General features: G+C 35.3%; 2 protein-coding genes across 3 annotated transcripts in view; one reads left to right on the top strand and one right to left on the bottom strand.

Annotated features, from left to right (window-relative positions):
- plppr2b (phospholipid phosphatase related 2b) overlaps positions 1-16,731 on the top strand; it is a 147,379-nt gene that overhangs the window by 40,735 nt on the left and 89,913 nt on the right. The window lies entirely within an intron of this gene.
- palm3 (paralemmin 3) overlaps positions 1-16,731 on the bottom strand; it is a 52,424-nt gene that overhangs the window by 13,693 nt on the left and 22,000 nt on the right. Inside the window, exons 2-4 of one of the 2 annotated variants that reach the window (XM_051112653.1) lie at positions 9,961-10,058; positions 5,806-5,860; positions 4,262-4,342 (exon numbers count right to left, since the gene is read on the bottom strand). In XM_051112653.1, coding sequence (XP_050968610.1) covers positions 4,262-4,342; positions 5,806-5,860; positions 9,961-9,971 — 147 coding nt within the window. In that variant the 5' untranslated portion in view covers positions 9,972-10,058. The remainder of the gene's footprint in view (positions 1-4,261; positions 4,343-5,805; positions 5,861-9,960; positions 10,059-16,731) is intronic. The other variant, XM_051112654.1, reaches the window with a different exon arrangement.

Here is a 16,731-nt window from a genome sequence, read left to right as displayed (position 1 = left end):
TTAATATGTATTTGAATTCAAATCTTCAAAATATTGTAAACCATAACAATGTACCCAACATAGTTGACAGGCAGTTAATACATTTCTTCACAGAAGGTCACTGAAGATCATATCATGTATGTGGGTTTATTTGTGTCTGTATTGCTTTTGTCCATGGTACAAGCTGTCAAAATGAAAAAAAGCTGTTTGATGTGTTCCACCCCAACTTCCTGTTTCAGCAGGAGACAATACAAAAAAAAAGAGAAAAGTGTTTGTCTAACCATTTCGTGGGGTCTTTAAATGAACAAAAATCTTAAGAAAGTAGAAAAGCTACAGTGCACTGAGAGTGAATAATTCTGCTGCAAAACATCCTTTATATAATTTAGAGAACGGCAAAAGGTTAAAGTCTAAAATGAGATTTCCTGCTGAGCGTAATGTACTTTCACTCCTCTGTTAATTCCACTTCCAACAGCAAAAACAAGTAACAACACATTTCTGAAAGGTTATATCAGGACCATCTAGTGTGTATTTCAAAAATAATAAAACGCAGCAGTGTCTATTCTGACGTGTAGATCGACGGGGAATTCCAAAATGTGCACGAAAGTGCAGCCACCAGCTGCCACACAGGAAGTCATGCGCACCATGGAAACTGAAAATGTATGAGGACTAATGTAAGATAATGCAAGACAACAGTAGCTATGCGATAAAACTTTATCTACATGCATGATTTTATTGTGATTATAAACCCCAAATATAAACCCTACAAACACATTTTGCTTTGCTTATCCTGCTTATCATATAGCCGTTTCTTGCCCAGTGGGTGCTTTTATGTTCCAGTGGTTGGATTTATGTAATACTGAGACATTTAGATTTTATTGTGATCACATTCACATTCCTAAATTTAGTTTTATGTGTATATTTTATAGTTGTCCCTGACCCAGACCTTCAATCTTTAATATTTTAGAAGCTAAAATAAACAGTGAAATAATCTTCAAGGGGTCATCGGATGCTAAGTTGACTTTTACATGTTGTTTGAACATTAATGTGTGTTGGCAGTGTATGTACAAATCTACCCTATAATGATAAAAATCCCTGCAGTGGCTTTTAATTAATCTGTAAAAATAGTATCCCCTTTTTCAAATCGAGCCATTCTCAGATGCCTGTCGTCACACCGACAGAAGCCGTTCCCACGATAGTTGATTGACATGAGCGTCTTACCTTAGATCAGCTCTAACAGTCAAACCTCCTTGTTTCAATGCCGGAGTAGAGATGTAAGTTAGACAAGAATATCTCCGATTGAGCGATTGAGGTGTTTTGTTGCTGGATGTAACAATGAACATAGTGGTCGTCATTTACTCCCGACATCTGAGCCGCTGAAGATGCAGTGGGTTATGTTTGTTTGTGAAGGGAATGCGCCTCCTGATCTACATATATCGGTCTATGTTCGTGCAAATCATTCGTGATCCAGCTTCACTTACAGCAGAAGTGAGTATAAGGGTTTTTTATGAATCTTTGCGATCGTCTTTCCTAATAATGTGCTAGTTTGCAAGTTTAGCAGCTAAACTCGGCTAAAGTAAACAGGCTCGTCAATCCACAGAGAGAAGCGAGGGGCGGGGCAGGAAGAGCTCATTTGCATTTAAAGCAGCCTCGACCAGAATGAGATGATTTTTGCAAAGCTGATTTTGGCAAGGTACAAATGGTGTTGCTTTACACTACCATTGAGAATTTTTAATCAAAGTGTATTATAGACTTTTCATTAAGACCCTAAAGAATCATATCAACTTGTGGAAAACAGGCATCCGATGACCCCTTTAAGACATACTGATATTTAATTAACTGGTAACACGTTACAATAAGGTGTCATCTGTTAAAATTAGGTAATGTATTAACTAACATGAACGAATTTTGAACAGTACATTTATTTACACTATTTATTCATTTTTGTTGATGTTAGTTAAAAATATACAATCAGTTTATTCATGTTAGCTCACAGAGCATTAACTAATATTAACAAACACAACTTGTGATTTTAATAATGCATTAGTAAATGCTGAATTAACATTAGCTCTCATTAATAAATGCTGTTGACGCATTGTTCATTCTTAGTTCATGTTAACTAATATAGTTAACTAATGTGTAATAGTAAACCTTATTGTAAAGTGTTACCAAATAATTTTTACACATATTTCATGTCTAGCGATTTTGCTACAGATAATGTTTAATCAGAAGTTAGTGGACTCATCTGGCACAACAAATGTGTGGAAGCCCATTTCTGTCACATAATATTAAGACTATGATTAATTATGACATAAAGTTACAATTATTATTAAAATCATAAGTCATAATACATAATACTTAGTAAGTATTTTATCATTTCAATTTTCTCATCATTATTGTTTATCAAAACATGATGTAATGTAAATAGGGTTTTCATAACAGTCAGTGAAAAGCATAAAATAAAATTTAAGCTGTCAGAAAATAAGTCAACATAAATAAAGCTGTTGATTTTTTTTAATGATGTAAAAAGTGTGAAAATATTACTTGTATATTATTTATAAATATTATGATTTTTAATTTGATTACTATAATCTTTATCATATTTGATTTGAGATGTGGTGGAAATTATTGTAATGCTTAAGAAAAATGATGCTGTCAGACATGCATGACAGTATGGTGCATTATATACAGTTGAAGTCAAAAGTTTACATGCACCTTGCGGAATCCACAAAATGTTTATTATTTTACCAAAGTAAGAGAGATCATACAAAATGCATGTTATTTTTTATTTAGTACTGACCTGAATAAGATACTTCACATAAAAGATGTTTACATACAGTACAGTCCACAAGAGGAAATGAAAGTTGAATTTATAAAATGACCCTGTTCAAAAGTTTACATGCACTTGATTTTTAATACTGTGCTGTTACCTGAATGATCCACAGCTGTGTTTTTTGTTTAGTGATAGTTGTTCATGAGTCCCTTGTTTGTCCTGAACAGTTAAACTGCCCGCTGTTCTTCAAAAAAGTCCTTCAGGACCCACAAATTTTTTGTTTTTTCAGCATTTTAGTGTATTTGAACCCTTTCCAACAACTATATGATTTTTAGATCCATCTTCTGACACTGAGGACAACAGAGGGACTCATATGCAACTATTACAGAAGGTTCAAACACTCACTGATGCTCCAGAAGGAAAAACGATGCTTTAAGAGCTGGGGGTGAAAACTTTTGAACTGAATGAGGATGTGTACAATTTTCTTATTTTACCTAAATATCATATATTTTTTCCATTTAGTACTGCTATTCAGAAGCTACAGAAAATAGTTTCCCATGTTTCCCAGAAGACAAAATAAGCTAAATTTACCCTGATCTTCAAATTCAAAAGTTTTCACCCCGGCTCTTAATGTATTGTTTTTCCTTCTGGAGCATCAGTGAGTGTTTGAACCTTCTGTAATAGTTGCATATGAGTCCCTCAGTTGTCCTCAGTGTGAAAAGATGGATCTCAAAATCATATAGTCATTGCTGGAAACAGCTTGTGGATCATTCAGGTAACAACACAGTATTAAGATTCAAATGTATGTAAACTTTTGAACAAGGTCATTTTTATAAATTATTATTTATAATCAACTATTATTTTCTTTTGTTGACTATGTAAATGTCTGAAAATATCTTATAACATCTTATAACATCTTATTTTGTATGATCCCTCTTATTTTGCTAAAATAATTAACATTTTGCAGATTCTGCAAGGTGTGTATAAACTTTTAACTTCAACTGTATATTGTTGAAAATTATTAGTGGATGTGAAATAACTAGTAGTGAGAGTGTGAAAAGTTTGCTTTAGGAGTTTTTTTTTTTCCCACAAGGACAAAAGGGCTCATAGCTGAAGAAACACCCATAAATGTACACACACAGACACACAGTGTATAAAAAATTTGTCCTGGAACCAATAGAGTAAGAAAACAAAGGAATAGGAAGAGGGAACGCCAGTCTGGAAATGTTATGGAAACAATGGAGAGAGAGAGGGAGGGAGAGAGAGAGAATGTACACACTCACACAAACACATCATGTCCGTGTGTGTGTGTGTGTTTGTGTTTGTATACACTGGATGATCTTGCGTTTTACATGTTGCTCTGGTGTGTTTTTGTGTATGTGCATATAGGCCTACATTTGTGAAATTCCACTCCATGACGCAGCCTACTTAACACAAACGTGACCTGACGTGTCCGGCTGCAAAACAGGTCACAGGTCGTGCAGGAGAGCGTGTGTGTGTGTGAGGTCACACCTTGAGCTGCTGAAGTCTCAGTCTCTCATCCTCAATCTCTCTCTTGGCTCGCTCCTGTTCCTCCTGTAACCGCCGTTTCTCCTAAAAGCAGAAAATATCACAGACTTGAGGTATACTTAAAACACCCTTTCAGAATATTCACACAACCTAACGCGTTCCTTCCTACCGTATACCGACACCTGCTTTGCTCTAATGCGGCTTCCCGCTATCTTGATACATTTCAGTTTTGTCAGGGGACGTCACATCTACCAATAGTTTTTCGTGATATCTTATTTCCTGCACTCTTCAGTCTGTCACACAGACTGATAAAGTCTTCAACACTGATAATGTTAGAATGATTTCTGAAGGATCATGTGAAACTGAAGACTGAAGCTGCTGAAAATTCAGCTTAGAATCACAGGAATAAATGATATATTCAAATATATTAAAATAGAAAACAGTACTTTGAAATGTAAATTTGTAATGTTACTGTTTACTGTATTTTTGATCAAATAAATCAAACTTCTTTCAAAACCATTAAAAAAAAATCTTGCTGACCCCAAACTTTTGAATGGTTTATGTAATTTATTTTTTAAATAACAAATAGGTTTTGGTTACATTTTGTTACATAGCCATGACAAAAAGAAAGTATGTAATAAAATATGAATCTCCCATACACTGTAAACCACACCATAGTAAAAGTAATTTTAATATGCAAATAAAAAAAAAAAAAAAAACTTATACGAAGAAGCAAGTGTGCGTGTCTGCTGAAAAGTATCATCTCTCCACCTGGATTGTATTTCTGAACATAGTGTCGTCCCGTGTAACCAAAAGCTTTCAATATTGGTAATGCATGTTTAAATGTTGAATTTTGGACATAATCAACCACCCGACTGTCATCATGACTTGAAATAAATACTAAACTGCATTTGGAGAACATGAATATTTTGTATGTCAGCGAGCAGGTGAAGAGGCTCTTGTGTAGAGCGTCTTTGCTGTTGTCTGGTGTAGTTTTACCTGGTCTGGACAGACTCCATCACACTTAATAATTTAGGGACCACAGAATGAGTCGTGAACACATCTAACACCAGTTTCCATGCCTGTGCGTGTGTTTGTGAGAGACATGCTGTACACTCTTAAAAATAGTTCTTTGTTGGCATCTATGAATCCATGAAGAACCTTTAACATCCATTGCACTAAAGGTTGTTTGTAATGGAAAAATGTTTTTAAATGATTAAATTGTTCTGTTCTGTTCTGTTCTGTTTGAAACTGTTATTTTTATCACTACTGCTAACAGTCTATTTGTTATCATGCATGCTTCTATTTAAAGCACAATTCATAACGGCTACCTCTGGAAGTCCACAGGTACTGCAATAATAAGTGTTGTCAAACAGCAGCAGACTCTAATATGATGGATGTGTCTGTATGTTTCTGCGTGACACTATTTGCAGAGCTTAAGCGACGCTGTCATTTAAATGGTAAATTGTTCCACTGCACGATGTTGACAGGTTCGGCTTGTCATATAATGATATATGAAATGCAAACGTAGCTTCTGTGGGACGTACCGCTATAGCTTTCAGCCGCTGCTGGTACTTCTCTGCTTCATGTTCCATCCTGGACCTGGAATATAAGAGACGTTGGTTGCATTATTTATCCCAGTAAATAGATTTCATTTTAAATTTGAAAACAGTTACTGTATACAGAGAAATAAACATTGCATGAATTACTTAAAATGGCTAAATAGTTCTATATGTCCAGTATACATGGCTGATTATAATGTAATAAAAATGGTTTGTGGAATCTTTATGAAATTAATATATTTTTGAAAGAAATTAGCATTTTTATTCAATAAGGATGCAATTTTATAAAAGTTGCAGTAAACACATTTGTTACAAATTACTTTCTATTTCACGAATGCTGTACAGCAAAGACAGCTGTGCAGACTTTGCATGCAACGAGTCAGTTTATGTTGATATTCAGATGAAATTTCATCTTGCGCTTTGTTTTGCAGGGCTTCTCATAAAGTGCTTTCACACAACAGCTCACTTAGTACTATGCAAAGATGAATAATAGTTTTTCTTTAAAAGCATGTACCAGCAGATCTTTATGTTCTTTTGCTCATTTTAATTTTCTGATCAGTGTCAGATGTCTTGTTTTGTATCAAAATCTCAGAGTGTTCTGAGGACGCTGGAAACTCAGTGATGACTCAGTGAAGCTTCTGCTGTAGCTGACTTTGATATATCTTCATCTTGTTGACATCCACTTTCTCTCTATATTCTGTTTAGATCATCTTTGTTGTTTTTTTCCTTTCGAGATTGTAGTGCATGGAAAAAATAACATGACAATGCAGATTTGGCAATTTCTAAAACCACACTTTGACTTGCAATGAAATGCACAGTACTGTTCATAAGTTTGGGGTCAGTACTTTTTGAAGAAATTACAACTTTTATTCAGTTGATTAAGTATAAACACAAGCATTGCCTAGAGTGTCCGTGATCTGCTCCGGTGGCCGTGTCAGACGTGCAGTGTGTGGTAAGAGATTTATTCATCATACAATGCAAATAGCTTCACTTATAACGCAAGTGTTTTTTAAAATGCACAGACTTGCACTAGACGAGACTAGGCTAATCAGTGATGATGTTCTTTGCTTATTTTCTGTAGCTGCTTTTTGAATATCTAAGGAAATATAAGCATTATAATTAGTAACTTACAATGTTTTTATTCAATTGCTGTCATGTTAAATACAAATTAAGTCATATTAAAAACATTAGGCTGCTTTTAACCTTATGCTGGAGCTGGTTTTGGGCAGTGAAACTAAGTATGTAATTAATTAAATAAATTAGCACGATAGTATCATGTATGGGCGATCTCGCAGGCTGAGGATAGGACCCATCACTACTGTAGTGCCAACTATATCTTAATATTATCCTTAACTATAATGGAGCAGACGGAACTTGCTGCTTCGGTAAGGGGCGTGGCAGTACTGAAACGCCGTCTAAGCTGTTCGCCAGTCAGAATGCACTGGGACAGCTAACCAATCACAACACATTTTGTTTTTTCGTAAGGCGGGCCTTCATCAAACCTGGAACTAATCGAGCCATTTGTGTCAGGCTGGGGAGAAAGGTATTGTAATAATGTAAAAAATAATGCATTTTTCGAACCACCAAGCATGAGAGCATGTTCTACTACACCCCCAAAACAAAATCAAGACTTTGTAAAAGTCTTTAAAATGTATTAAAGGTGACAAAGGTGACATTGGATTCAGAATTCACTTTTACATGATGTTTGCATATAAATGTGTGGACACAACCACCCTACAATGCTAAAAATTATTCACTTCACCAAAAAACATTTTCAGTTATCAAGCTTTTTTGATTTTCTGTGCAGTATGATGTCACAACTGCTGACAGACACACTGTCCCGTATTAGTATATTTCCACCCTCAGCAAGTTTCTCTGCGCTTGAGCAGCTGTAGTGACAACATCTTGTAAGCAGTGCAGGTGTTTTGTAGTCGGATGTAAAAGTGAACATGCAAGTCTTCATTTGTACCTGACATCACAGCCACTGAGGACGCAGTGGATTAGTTGTTTTTTGGTGGTAACGTGACACTGAATACACAAAATATGGAAGAGGGGGCGGGGTGAGCAGAAGCTCATTATCATTTAAGAGACATGCAAAACGGGTTGCAGTGAACAGAGCTGTTTTTGACGAGGCAAAAAGGTGTTGTTTTATTCTATATTTGAATAAACCCTTGTTAATATAGTCTAAACATCAGAAAAATATTAGTCTATGCATAAGTTGTCTAGGTTAATTAAAGGGAAAAAATCATGCATTATAGATGACAAAAAAGGACAGTTTCTGAAAGACTACATACTTTGTAGGATTTCTGTGAATTAAAATGCACAAAACACACCATCCAGCTTGATTTTGACAGTCCCAGTACTAAAACTACGAATAGTACTTCCACATTTTGTATCTCCACTCTTAGCTAGTCTGATGAAGCCCAGTGCATTGTGGGTGTTGAAGTTTTCCCACCTTTTTCACCAGAGCCCTTTTTCTGTTTTCTAAAGTCATAAAACACCAAAAAAAAAAAAAAACATGTTTCTGCTCCACAGACCAAAGCCAACTTTTAATAAAACCCCATCTTGCCAGCAGTGAATTAACCCTTTAACTGACTGACTTGTAAGGCATTTTACCCAGGAATCAAAGCAATGAGCAATGAGCAAATGTGAAATGTTTTCAGGAAGACATTTCATCATCTTCATAGCTATCATACAGGCCTGAAGCGTTAACGGAGAACACGGTTTAACGCAAGGATTTTACTTTCAGCTTTCAGTGCTGAGAACAGAAGCTGTGTGTTCCCTTCAGGTCACGTTAGACTCGGCATACATGAACTCACACAGACTGGGTCGTTTGATCCTTGTTGATGTTCGTACCTTGAACACCCGCAGGAGAGGGTCTGTTTCTTGGGGAGGGAAAAAATATGGGTGTGTATAATAAATATATGGAAGTGCAAAAGCTAAACAGAATAAACCCACCTTTGTCTGAGTTTGTGCCAACAAATACAGCCAGACCAGTAAATACAGGAAGATTAAACAAAACGCTTCTCTTTTCTTTCTGACTGGCTTGTTGCGGCGCTTGTTTTAACACAGGTTGTGGAGACCCCTGGGTTTTTATGGCAAGGAATCACAGGACTTATAAGCTCTTATGTCAAATGAGGCCTTGACTGTGACAAAGAACCTTCCTGTGTCTCTCATGCGCTTTGCGAGTGGGGAGAGATATGCTTTTACCAAGAATGAAAGTGTTTACTCATCTTCTTCCCCAAGGCTAATGGGTAACTTCCAAACTGCCGCGAGGGGAACGGGCTGTCTCATCAGAGTTCTGGAGACAAACTTTGCCGAGAATAGCACCGAGGAATAAACAAAAACGAGCCTTTGATGATTCACTCTCTTCAGGTCTCAACAGAAAGTTCGATGCTAATTAAAATGTGGAGCTCTGCGTATCCGTCAGGCACAAATAAAGAAAAGAGGGGAAAAAAGAGAATTAAAACGAAAAGGAAAAAAAATGCAAGAGAGAAGGCAAGAAACAATGGGCTTCTCTGCTTTCTCGTTCACACCCGTTATTATCAGGTGTGTCCACCCAAGCTGTTGCTATAGCAACGGGCTGCCATCTATAAAGGTGCAATGACACCAATGACACCCGCTTAATTACTATTATGACCGAGAAACTCATCAGGAAAGCTAAATTATGATTATTTAATATGCTAAACGTTTCATATCTTATAAATCTCCTGCTGCAAACGTAAGCCTTATGTATTTATGTTGTGTTTTATAGAGAGAGAAAAAAATCTTGATATCCTTAAAACAAAATACACTGAAGTGAGGGCAAATAAGATATTATTAGACTTGATTTTAGAAAATAGTTTGAATTAATGTCTTACCCCAGTGGCAAAACAGATCTTGTTTTAACCATAATCCTCACAAGATTTTGTTAAAAAAAAATAATAAACTAGATATGTTGTCTGAAAACAAGTCTTAATATCTTAGGGGCCATTTACACAACACCATTTGCAACTAAAAACAGAAAACTTGTCTTTATATGTTCTTTTTATACATTCTAAAAACAAAAAACATTTTATACTTGGGCTTTCATTTACACAAAAATGCATTTTAAAGGAGTAGTTCACTTCCAGAACAAAAATTGACAGATAATGTGCTCACCCCGTTGTCATCCAAGATGTTCATGCCTTCGTGAAGAAATTATGTTTTTTGAGGAAACATTACAGGAATTATCTCCACGTAGTGGACTTCAATGGTGCCTGTGAGATTGAATGAAACAAAATGCAGTTTAAATACAGCTTTAAAGGGCTCTAAACGATCCCAACCGAGAAAGAAAGGTCTTATATAGCGAAACATGTCATTTTCTAAAAAAAAAAAATAAAATTTATATACTTTTTAACCTCAAATGCTTGTCTAGCTTTGCCATGCACATGTGTACTCTGTGTAATCCGGGTTAATACAATTAGGGTATGTCAAAAAACTCCCATCTCATTTTCTCCTCCAACGCTAAAATTGTTTAAAATCACTGCGGAAGTACCAATCTGGTGTTTACAAAGTGAACATGCAAAGAAGGTCAAACGCCCTTTACAAAAAAGGGTAAAACAGCGACGTAAGACAATTTTTAATTTGGAGGAGAAAATGAGATGGGAGTTTTTCGATTGACCCGGATTACACAGAGTACACATGTGCATCACAGAGCTAGACAAGATGAGCATTTAAGGTTAAAAAGTATATACATTTTATTACATTTTTAGAAAATGACTGATTGGTTTGCTAGAGCCCTTTGAAACTGCATTTTGGACATTCAAACTCGCGGGCACCACCTAAGTCCACTATATGGAGATAATTCCTGAAATGTTTTCCTCAAAAAAACATAATTTCTTTACGACTGAAGAAAGAAAGACATGAACATCTTGGATGACAAGGGGGTGAGTACATTATCTGTAAATTGTTATTCTGGAAGTGAACTACTCCTTTAAGGGCCTAGAAATGTAAAGTTTTGAAAAATGGGTTACAAAGTGAATGTTTTTGAAAAATGACACCGTTATTGTCTCTGTGTTTGTGAAAACTGGTGAAACTGGTGACATCGTGTGCATGCTTATTTAGTCTTTGTGTACAGTAGTGTTTCTTTACAAAGTGACACCGCCAACTACTGGCCTGGCATGCGTAATACAGCATTTTTAGTCTTTTTTGTGGATCTGTGTGAACAAGATTGTTTGACAACTTTGTCAAAATCAAAGCACAACTCTGTTTTAAGGACGTTTATTTAAAAGCAAGGGGAAAATAGTGGTTAAAAAATAATTGTTTGCACTGTGAAGACTAGAACAAAAATGCATTTTTTTAGCATGTTTATAACAATTTTAATTATTAAGTAATTTGAATTTCATAATCGTTTTATAGGGTGGCTTTCTGTCCTGGGACTACAGCTGAAAAAAAACTTTTTGTAGTAATGTTTCTTAATGTGCACTGTAAAAAAAAATTCTTGACAAGACTGGCTTTCCGAGAGTGCATATTTTGGCTTACTGCACTGGAAGATTTCCTCCCTTTTTTTCAAGTATAATGGACTATTATAGTTTTAAGTATAAACAAGTTAAAACAAGTGGGGGAAAAAACTGCCAGTGCAGTAAGAGAAAATATACTTGTGTTGAAAATGAAATCTATTAAATTCTTAAAGGGACAGTTCACTTAAAAATGAAAATTCTGTCATTTATTACTCACCCTCATGTCGTTCCAAACCTGTACAGACAGCAACGCAACTGACACATTCAAGTCCCAGAAAGGTAATAAGAACATTGTTAAAATAGTCCATACTTTTTGTGTGCAAAGAAGACGTCTTCGAGACACGTTCATGAGATTACCACGATGAGAGTACTGTTGCTGTCTATGGAGGGTCAGAAAGCTCTCAGGTTTCATCAAAAATATCGTAATTTGTGTTCTGTAGATGAACTGTCTTATGGGTTTGGAATGACATGAGGGTGAGTAATTAATGACAGAATTTTCATTTTTGGGTGAACTATTTCTTTAACAACTCTAAGCATCTTATGAAGTGTTGCTTCTGAAAATGTGTATCTTGTAAGATTTATAGATTTTACTACAAATACTAGATATCAAGTCAAAAAAATAAAAGACTAATTAAGGAGTCATTTTGTGTGTGGGTGTGCAAAAACTACTCATGACTGTAGTCTTCAAATGAAGTCATGCCGCAGAGCACTTGTAAATACAGCATTGAGCAGAAATGACATGGTTTTAGGTCAAATATGTGTGCTGGGGCCGGTCGGACGGTATGTATATTTACCCTGCTGGAGACCAGGCCTGACTGACTGACATACCCCACTGGAAACCGTGAGAGATGAATAGAGCGTCAGGGGGAAGGGGATCATGGGAACTGAGATGAAACAGTCTCTCACCTTCAAATGCACACACACACGCAAACACTGGCACGCCCTCCACCACTAATGTTCACAATTTTCAAACGCTTACATGAAGGAAGTCTGCAAATGTAGCAGAAAATATAATAATGTGTTTTTCATCATAGCCACACTGTTGTAATCTCCACTACCCATTCTTTGAATTATGCACATTCATGAGAAACCGCAGTAAACCCTGAGGAAACACAAAGCGAGTCAGCACCGTCTTTGTGTATTTTCTTTAAAAGTTCTCTCCTTCTCAAGCCTGGCTCAATGTCAGCTGCACATAGAAAGAAGCTGTTGAGAAATTAGCAAAGCTTTAATATGCATCTTCGCTATACACACAATCACTAACGCTCCCACATGTTTGCCAGGGCAGTGCTACAATATGTGGTTGCTAAGGTATTGAGAGTGGTTGTGAGCTCATTACTATGTGGTTGCTAGGGTATTTTGGATGATTGCATGATGGTTACTTGCTAGTCAAAACAGCCCACCCACAAGTCTTTCTGATATTCTGTTCTCTGGATAAGGCTCTGCTCTCAGTGTAAGTCTATTGTTGTTGGGTTTTTTTTTTTTTTTGTGCCCAAAAATCTTGAAGGAATATCATGGAAGTCTGTTTCTGCCACTAAATAAAAAAGTGACTTTTGTGACTTTTTCTCAGAAGTGCATAATATAAACTAAATATAAACATTTTTTCTTGCGAATGCGAGTTTGTATCTCCCAATTCTGACTTTTTTTCTCGCAAATGCGAGTTTGTATCTCCCATTTCTGACTTTTTTTCTCAGAATTGTAAGATATAAACTCACAATTGTGAGTCCAATTCTAAAGGGGGAAAAGTTTCAGTTTAAATTCAGACTTAATGACTCTCAACAGCATGTTATAAAGTCAGATTTGTGAGATATAAACTCAATTGTGACTTTATATCTCACAATTTTTTAATTTCTCAGAATTGCAACTTTATTTCTGAGAATTGTGAGTTTAATTCTGGGTTTTTTCTTGCAATTGTGAGTTTATAACACACAATACTGACTTTATAACTCGCAATTGCGAGTTTATATCTCACAATTCTGAGAAAAAAAGTCAGAATTGCGAGTTTGTATCATGCAATTCTGAGTAAAAAAAGTTGCAATTACCCTTTTTTTATTCAGTGGTGGAAACAGGCTTCCATAGAATACTCCCGGTTCAGTAGAAGTAAAGCTCAACAGCATGTGGGACAATATTGATGCTACAAAAATGAATTTGATAATTAATAACACTTCTATCCTTTTCTTCAAAAATCTGGATTACAGTGATGCACTTTAAGGGAAGGCCAATTTGTAAACATTACACTGTAAAAAAACAAAATAAAAAAATACAGGTAGAACACCTATATAAAAAAGGAAAATTCCTTCATATTAATGCAGTACTTTTTGTTAACAAGGAAAATATAGTGACAAGACATAGACAATATGTGTTAACATGGTGTGGAAAAGTTATATTCAACTTTACACCATGAGTCCTAAAACAACAATTATTTCTATGGCTTTAAAGCTGTAATAATACAATGCTGAAAAATGTTTTAATAAGAATATGAAATTACAAGCTTCACATTTCTGCTTTTAAACTGCCCCCATTCAGCTTGATTTTTACTTCATTTAAAAAAATGAAGGACAGTTAAAAATAATTTGTTACAATCAACTTTCAACAATTGCTTAGAAAAAAATTGCACCTCTCAAAAACAACTTTATGATAATAACAGCTATTGTTCATGTCTGTAGCACAAACTGTACTGGACAGGTTATGCCTTAAAATGTAATATTTAGGGTCAGAAGTTGTATAAAAATCCCAAACCCTTAGTATTTTGTTTTGACCAACAGAAACAGTGATACTTTCTTTAGCAAACGAGACTAAAATGCAACATAAAGTAAATATTCAATACCCTTCAGGTGAAATAGCTGTAGTTTAACTGCGAATCATCTGTATATTTTCTGCCTGGGTAACTTCTTTATTCATGATGCGTTACTAAATGTACAGAAATCAAGCTAATAACATGAGCCGTCAGCAAGCAGCGAATGACTAATGTGACAATCCAAACAGCAAGTATAGAGCAGCCACGCGGATGCCACCGCCATCAAGCGTGTGCCTCTGGTGCAGTGTGACACACTTCCCCACACCACCCTGCATGCTTTCTGCTCTCATACTCTTCATTTTCATGAAGCGCTGTGAGTTTACCTCATTTTAGCCCCAGATGACTGAGCAGACATCCTCCACAGCTGTGCTACGACCCAGTGCTTGGCTGAGTGAGCTGTCAGCCACGACTGCACTCTGTGGCGATGAACCCTGTTTATCGATAATGCTGGGAATGGTTTGGTAGCCTTAGCAACAGCTGAATGTAAAAATATGATTGTTTACTGCTGAGATGCACTTAAAGACTCTTTAAGCTGTTAACCAAAGCATTTCGATGTTTCATAAGACAACTCATGGAAAACATGCCTCTACCTACATTACTGCAAAATTCTAAAAACGTACCTATAGATAAATAAAGTAAATTTTCTTATGCAGTTCCTTGCATAAAACAGTAATCTCAAAACACAAGTAAACTAATACATTTTGACAATTGCATCACATAACCAGCTCCACATGTATGGCTTTTCTAAAATAGTAAACTTGCTCATTAGCTTACCTGGTAAAGCACTGAAGCCCTTTAAAATGTAAGACTTTTTTCAAAGACTTTTTTTAAGAATGAGTAAAGAAAATGTAAGATTAATCTAATTAAGATCCTTAAATCAAGATACATTTACTGTAGATGCAAAATAACATAAGAAGAGCAGGGCTGTCAAATGATTTATTGTGATTAATCGCATACAAAATAAAAGTTTGAGTTTGCCTATATGTGTGTGTACTGTGTGTAATTATTATGTATATATTTAAGAGAAATGTGTTATGTACAAAATATGTTTATTTACATATAAATTATATAAAAAATTATAATAAATACATATACTTGTAAATATTTCTAAAACATATACATGAATGTGTTTGTATTATATATATATATATATATATATATATACATAATAATTAAACACAGTACACACACATGTATTACGCAAACTCAAACTTTTATTTTGTATGCGATTAATCACGATTAATCATTTGACAGCCCTAAAAATAAATAAATATTTTCTAAAACATTTATCAGAATAAAGTAAGTTGATTATAACAAAAATCTGCCAATGGAATCGGAAAAATAAAGATATTCATTTTTGCATTGAATGCAACATTTAATACCACAACTTTATGAATTTAAGACTTCCTGCTTTGATTTCAGGCCTGAAAAGGTGAATTAAGACTTTTAAAGACCTTTTTAAGACCCACAGAAAACCCTGCATAAGTCACAACACTCAATAAATGGCTGAAAGTCTTCTAAACTGGTATAGTTGCATCAGCAAATGCACTTAATCACATTAGCTAGTGTATGTTCAAATGCAATAGAGTATTAAACATTTACCGCCACTCACTGAACAATTAGTTTGATGCATTTTATTAATGTGAACTGCAGCGATACATACAACCAACGTAATGAAACACTCCCAAATTCACATTGATCTTTTTCAATTTAAAATATCCACTCAGTAAAGGCATGTTCAGTACACTTTGGAAGTGTTGCAAACCATGCAAGAAACAACATAAAATCATTTTGCAGAAAAGTCACAGGCATTTTTTCCAGCATGCTTGGGTTGTTATCTGGACATTAAAGTCCACTTTCTAGAACAAAAAATTACAGATAATGTACTCACCCCCTCGTCATCCAAGATGTTCATGTCTTTCTTCAATCATAAAGAAATTTTGAGGAAAACATTTTAGCATTTTTCTCCATATAATGGACCTCTATGGTGCCCCAAGCTTGAATGTCCAAAATGCAGTTTAAATGCAGCTTCAAAAGATCCCAAATGCAGTTGTAAATGATCCCAGCCGAGGAAGAAGGGTCTTATCTAGTGAAACAATCGGTTATTTAAAAAAAAAAATAACACAGTTTATATACTTTTTAATGTCAAATGCTCGTCTTGTCTTGCTCTGCCTGAACTCTGTTTTTTTCTGGTTCATGACCATGTATGTTGAAAAACTCTCATCTCATGTTCTCCCTCAACTTCAAAATCGCCCTATATCACTGTTTTACCTTTTTTGTTAAGGGTGTTTGATCTTCTTTGCATGTTCACTTTGCAAAGACTGGGTTGGTACTTTTACATCAATGTAGGATGATTTTGAAGTTATTTTTGAAGTTGAGTGAGAAAATACAATCAGAGATTTTTGACATACCCTAACAGTCAGAATACACAGAGTTCAGGCAGAGCATGACAAGATGACGCTTGAGATTATAAAGTATTTAAATTGTATATTTTTTTAAAATGAAAATAACGATCATTTTGCTAGATAAGACCCTTGTTCCTCAGCTGGGATCGTTTACAACCACATTTGGCATGTTGGAAGTTCACACTTGGGGCACCATATCAGTCCATTATATGGAGAAAAATCCTGAAATATT

Source organism: Labeo rohita, chromosome 6 (genome assembly GCF_022985175.1).
Source record: "Labeo rohita strain BAU-BD-2019 chromosome 6, IGBB_LRoh.1.0, whole genome shotgun sequence".
In the NCBI taxonomy this organism is placed as follows: Eukaryota; Metazoa; Chordata; class Actinopteri; order Cypriniformes; family Cyprinidae; genus Labeo; species Labeo rohita.
Note: the sequence above shows the minus strand (reverse complement) of the source record. Positions and strands in the feature narration are given on the sequence as shown.